The 5,600-nt window shown below is 40.4% G+C and overlaps 1 protein-coding gene across 1 annotated transcript in view; it reads left to right on the top strand.

The window, feature by feature from the left end:
* Positions 1-881: 881 nt before the first annotated feature.
* LOC104616675 (EH domain-binding protein 1-like) overlaps positions 882-5,600 on the top strand; it is a gene marked incomplete at its 3' end in the record, with an annotated part of 69,291 nt that continues 64,572 nt past the window's right edge. The window contains exons 1-2 of the mRNA XM_010281757.1: positions 882-922; positions 1,454-1,511. Coding sequence (XP_010280059.1) covers positions 882-922; positions 1,454-1,511 — 99 coding nt within the window. The remainder of the gene's footprint in view (positions 923-1,453; positions 1,512-5,600) is intronic.

Here is a 5,600-nt window from a genome sequence, read left to right as displayed (position 1 = left end):
CAGCACTTCAATGCTTAAAAAGAGCTCTTGGACTATTAAACCCGTTGGGTTTTAATTTGAAAAGTTAGTTATGAAGTAGATACAGTCTCCCTGTGATGAAGTACTAGGAAAGCAGTGTGAACACTGCTTTTTTTTTCAGAATACTTGTGTGGATCATTTTGGGCACATGTTTTAATGAATGCTTTGAGTGTATTGTATCTTGACTTTTTCTTGGTAACATCCACCACCCCTCCCCCCCCCCCCCAGCCGTTTTGGCAACCCCCCCCCCCCCCCCCCCCCCCCCCGAATTTTTTTTTTTTTTTTTAACATGAAACAGGTTTTGCTATTGGCTTTAGAAATGCAAGGATTCTTACACTGGTGTCTCAAAACTCTTGAGTAGCAATTTTATTTTCCAGGTGGAGTCACAGTTTTAGCACTTTTAAATGGAAATGTGAACTGCACTGAAAATTGTTTGCGGGTGGCTTTGCAGTCAGGCTTGCGGGTGGGAGTTGGGTCATCAGCCAGGAAACAAAGCTGGAATGGAGGGTCAGGAGTCTTCGGAAGAAGGGTCATGGGTCTGGAAATGGGACCAGAAGTGTGGTCATACAATGAGAAGTGTATCATGGGCCAAAAAAAAAAAAAGCGCGCCTGGAAGTTAGATCAATTAAAAAAAAAAAATCACTCAAAGACAATTGTAAAATTAATAAGGTAGAAGTAATAGGGCTGTAACTGTTAATCAAGAAATAAATCTTAAGAAATTTAAAGAGCCAATAATTTGTACTGGAGGTAGCCTTTATTTAAGTTTCTATGCATATTCATTAGAAACACCAAATAAACAATTGCTTGAAGAGTCATGCTGAATTTCGGCATGCTTGTCCTTCTGAGTGAAAGTTGAGGAAGCGATGGCTTACCTGTCTGTGGTCATCCAAGGAGATTTTGAGGAGTAATACAGGACTCGATTCTCTTCTAGTTTGAGATATTCAAATAGGAAAAAAAAACCCTCTTTTGGGGGTGAAAAAGTGAGATTGCCTGTTTTCTTTGCTACTTAGCAGTACCTTTTCAATACGTCTGCTTTGAAATTCTAACTAAAGTTTGCATTGATATTTATTTTGGGTACTGGATTGTTTCCAAGGTGTCTTTAAAGAGGCTGGATTCTGTTCTCTGCCCCATGGAAGAGTTTCTGCTCGGATGTGCTACTGGCTCTGGGGAAATGCCCACCGCCAAGGAGAGCAGGAGGAGAAGGATGACATTAGTCTGGAAAGTTGACGTTAGATTGGAAGACAGCTTTTTTCTAAAAATATAGCATTATATTTTCCTGTGAAATGACTGATGCTGAGAGTGGTTTTTAGATGAGCTATTTTTAAGAGATAATGTAGCCACTAAGGTTGACCTTATGTATTGCAAGAGTTTTAATATAAACTGTTTATATATTAATCTTGTTGTAAATTAAGCTGCTTCTTCCTTATCTTCACAGGCAGCCAGATAAACTAGTGGTGGTTTGGACAAGAAGAAGCCGAAGAAAATCCTCTAAGGTTAGTTGATTGCTTAATAAGTCCCAACTTCAGTGACAAGAAGGGTCAGCTGTTTGAGGGACTGGTTTCTTGAGTGTGGGGAGTAGCCAAATAAATGAGAAAAATTTTAATTGTTTTTCTTTTTTTAACTCAGTTTAGCTGTAAAGTTCACAATAATCCACTGTTGATGTCAACGCTAATTTATGGAAACACTTAACTCTTTCAGCTTTGGTTATTTATATAGCTGAATTGTATCATCATGATATGATATTGATGACATGTATCATCATCAGTTTCATCAATTTCAGTTATTCATTGATAGACCTAATTAGAAAGGGGAATCTGTTTCACTACTAGAAGTGTATTAAACATAATAATAAAAAAGTAATAAAGAATCTGACATCGCTGCAATAGGGAGATGAAGACTGAATAAGAGGCTATTTCACACTTTGAAAATACTACAAATGAAAAAGAATAAACACAGGCTCTTTCAGCCAGTAATCTATATTTGAATTATTTTTTAACAATTTACTTCCACGAACACTGTGAGGAACCATGTGAATTTGCGTTTTATGGCTAATGACTTGGTAGCCTGAGGAAAGGGAAGCTCCAAGTGAAGTCTATCCAGTATTTGGGCATTCATGAAGTGTCTTGCATGCGGTTGGGTTTTCTGAGGTGTAAAAGTTTTTGCAAGCAGAGTAGCCCTCTTCTGTGAGCTTCACCTTACTTTTCTTCCTGCAGTAAGAAATCTGAAAGCCTTATGAGATTACTGTCTCCTTGTTAAATGGTGCTCAGTTTGTCTATAGACTGCTGAATTTTACTGCTCTGACAGTAAGATGCAGTTGTTCTCTACCGGGACTCCTTTGGGTCTGGGGTGAAGGGAAAGGCGAGACAGTCTGGATGTGTGGCTTAGTTTCTGTAGAAAATGAAGCTTAAAAAGAACCCACAACACTCTCCGTTTACACTGAGATTGAAACAAATGGCAAGCATTTCTAAAAATCTGTGGTGTCTAGCATGACAATGTCTTGTATGGGATTGTTATTAACTAATAAGATTAAAATCTTTTGTCAACCCTAGCAGTCAGTTGCTGTTGCCCAGGGAGGTGGGGAGCTTGACATGCATAGAGCGGGCAAGCAAAGGCCTTTGAATGCTGGTGGTATTGCAGGATTTCTTTTGTTGCCTTGTGTCCTCTGGTGTAGGGCTGTCTCCCATCTGCCCAAAAGCTTGAGAAGGGCAACGCAAATGAGCTGGGGAGAAGTGTCCTAACCACTGTCCAGGTTTGCAGGGGGGAAGGAGCATGTGCTGGGTTCCTCGCATCCCAGGAGCATCTCCTCTTCAAGATAACTGAGCTGCATTTGCTCATTCCCTTTCCCCACAGCTGTTGCCTTTTGCCCTGCTTGGGCTTATGGCAAGTACTCTTGTCCAATGGGGAAGTTTTGTAGCTCAGCCTTTTAATATTTCTTTATCACTTCGGTTAGGTATGGTCTAAGCTCCTTTTTATGGTGTATGTGTGTAACTCAAAATGATACTTCCAAGAACTCTGGGGCAGCAGAGAGAGGGCACACACAACAGAGAAGATATCATGAAGTGATTGTGTGTTGAAGAACTGAAATGTTTAAAAAAAGTGATAGAGTTTCCTACCCTAGTCAGGAGAGACTTTGGGTTTTTTTTTTTTTAATGGTACTGCTCTTTTTCTGACTACTTTTTCTGATTGTCCTGCATAATTTATGTATTTTGTCTTTTAACTTGAGGTCTAAGCTATTCTGAGCTGTTTTATCTAAAGACTAGCTACTGACTGAAAGTGAGTGTACAACCAAATGTCTACTCCAGTGTGTGCATCTTAAATTTTGCTTTAGGGTATGAAAACCCAGAGGTGTTAACTGGTGAGTAAACAAGGGTGTGAACTTAGTCTGGCACCTTTTGCAAGATAACTGTTCCTGTTCCATGTTTGTACCCTTCAGTAAAGCCAGTCAGACTATTCCCCTTTCATTAAAGATTAAACTAGCTCAAGTTACCTTGAATTTATAGCATGGTGTATATTTAGGTAGTAGCTGCTGATATATGGTGTCTGTTGTGGCTTACCCTATGATCACTTTTCTATATTAGTTTAATTTAATTTCCGTAGAACAGAGAGAGAAGAGGTAAATAGAACAGTAAATTCAATACTTACACAGGCATTGTAACCCTAAAAAGCTTAGTGAAAAGCAAGGTATTTGTTGTTAATGACTAGTTTGTTGAGGTTCAGAAACAGAAGTCCAGTAGGGCTTTGTGAAGTGACGGTCTTCTGCCTGTGGTGTTATGGGCATGATGCTGTAGGCTCCAGTGGTAACATTTCACTGAGGCAAGAGGATTTTCTGACACTAGCTCAGCTTTTTAGGCTTGAAGTTTTTCAGTTGGGCCATAAAGTTCCAGGATGTGTCCTCCCGTGAGCGTCCTCTCTTTTGGTCACCAGGCAGTAGAAGCAACTCTTGGATAAAGTGGCAGATTTACCTGAGACTCAGAAAAGTCTTTTGCTAACTAGTTAATTCATGCTTAGTAAGATCCCACAAAGGTACTTTGAAAGAGGCTGAGTGGCCCTGAGGCCTGGGCAGAAGATAGAGTTAATTTAAAAGCTTCAGGTAGTTGATGTGATTTGAGCTGTTTGGGTCCAAGACTGTAGATCAATAAATGTTCTTGATCTCTTAGTCATCCTGCCATTAAAAGACTTTATGCAACATATTTGTTTCATCTAATTGCGTTCTTGGAAGCAAGTCAAATGAATATTTCATTGTATTTTATTTTTGATGGACACTGGGCTCAGTGAGTACAAAGCATTAATAATTTTCTATGGTTTTCAGCTTCTTTGAGAAGGAGGAGGAGCGGGATGAGGTCCTACCTTACTGTAAAGATGTTGTAAAGACTTTTTTTGAGGTTATGATTTCTTTTCTGAACTTTTCAGATCATTAGGGATAATGAGGGATATCCCTATGTTAGTTCATAGACTGGCAGAACGGTTGAGGTTGGAAGAGACCTCTGGAGGTCATCTGGTCCAATCTCTCCACTTAAGCAGGCCCACCTAAAGATGGTTGCCCAGGATTGTGTCCAGACAGCTTTTGAATATCTCCAAGGTGGGAGATTCCACAACCTCTCAGGGCAACTTGTGCCAGTGCTTGGACACTCTCACGGTGAAAAAGTGTTTCCTGATGTTCAGAGGGAACCTTCTGTTTCACTTTGCGCCCACTGCCTCTCGTCCTGTCACTGAGCAGCACTGAGGAAAGCCTGACTCGGTCTTCTTTGCACCTTGCCTTCAGGTATTTATATACATCTATAAGATCCCCCTGAGCCTTCTCTTCTCCAGGCCAAACAGTCACAGATCTCTCAGCTTTTCCTCCTGTGAGAGATGACCCAGTCCTTTAAACATTTTCATGGCCCTTTGCTGGACTCTCTCCAGTAGCTCCATGTCTCTCTTGTACTGGGTAAGTACAAAAGATGTCATCAAAAATGTGGTACAACTTGGAAGATGGTATAATGGTGCTATGGATGTAAACTGAAACTGGCCTACTTAGCTAATGTAATCTTAAGATACTGTTGAGCTGAAAGCTGAGTTCTTGACATCCTTTGAAGCCCTTACTTCTGTGGTGTTCTATGATTTTGATATGCCACCTGGCCCACATACTCTCTTTCCAGGTAAACTACTAGAGTGGTCCCTCAATAAGGAGAAATCACGGGAGGTGTCCTGTGCAGGAGTCTGAATATTCTAATTGCTACTGTGGGAAACATGGGTAGGAGCTGTAGATACATAAAATTATAGTAAGTTTTAGTGTTGCAAATGAACAGCAATAACTATTTAGAAACAGCATTTAAATGGCAGTCTGATGGATAGATACAGGACCATGAATGTATCCAGCAGTTACTGACCTTAATGCAGATTTAAGTTACTTACAGCTTTATTCTGGGGTCACCTCTCTCTGGGCAAGTCTGATTTTGATGCTTTTCGAGAGGCGTGTCAAGACAAGGACACTCTGTGTAGCTGGGCATCTTCATTGTGTGTGCCAGGAGTTTACAGAAGATGGTGACTTGCAGTCTTACTATATTTGGCAGAATTACTGAGCAATCGTAGAACCAAAATGA

This window comes from Phaethon lepturus, unplaced genomic scaffold (genome assembly GCF_000687285.1).
Source record: "Phaethon lepturus isolate BGI_N335 unplaced genomic scaffold, ASM68728v1 scaffold13232, whole genome shotgun sequence".
Taxonomy (NCBI): Eukaryota; Metazoa; Chordata; class Aves; order Phaethontiformes; family Phaethontidae; genus Phaethon; species Phaethon lepturus.
This window is presented reverse-complemented; position numbering and strand designations above follow the sequence as displayed.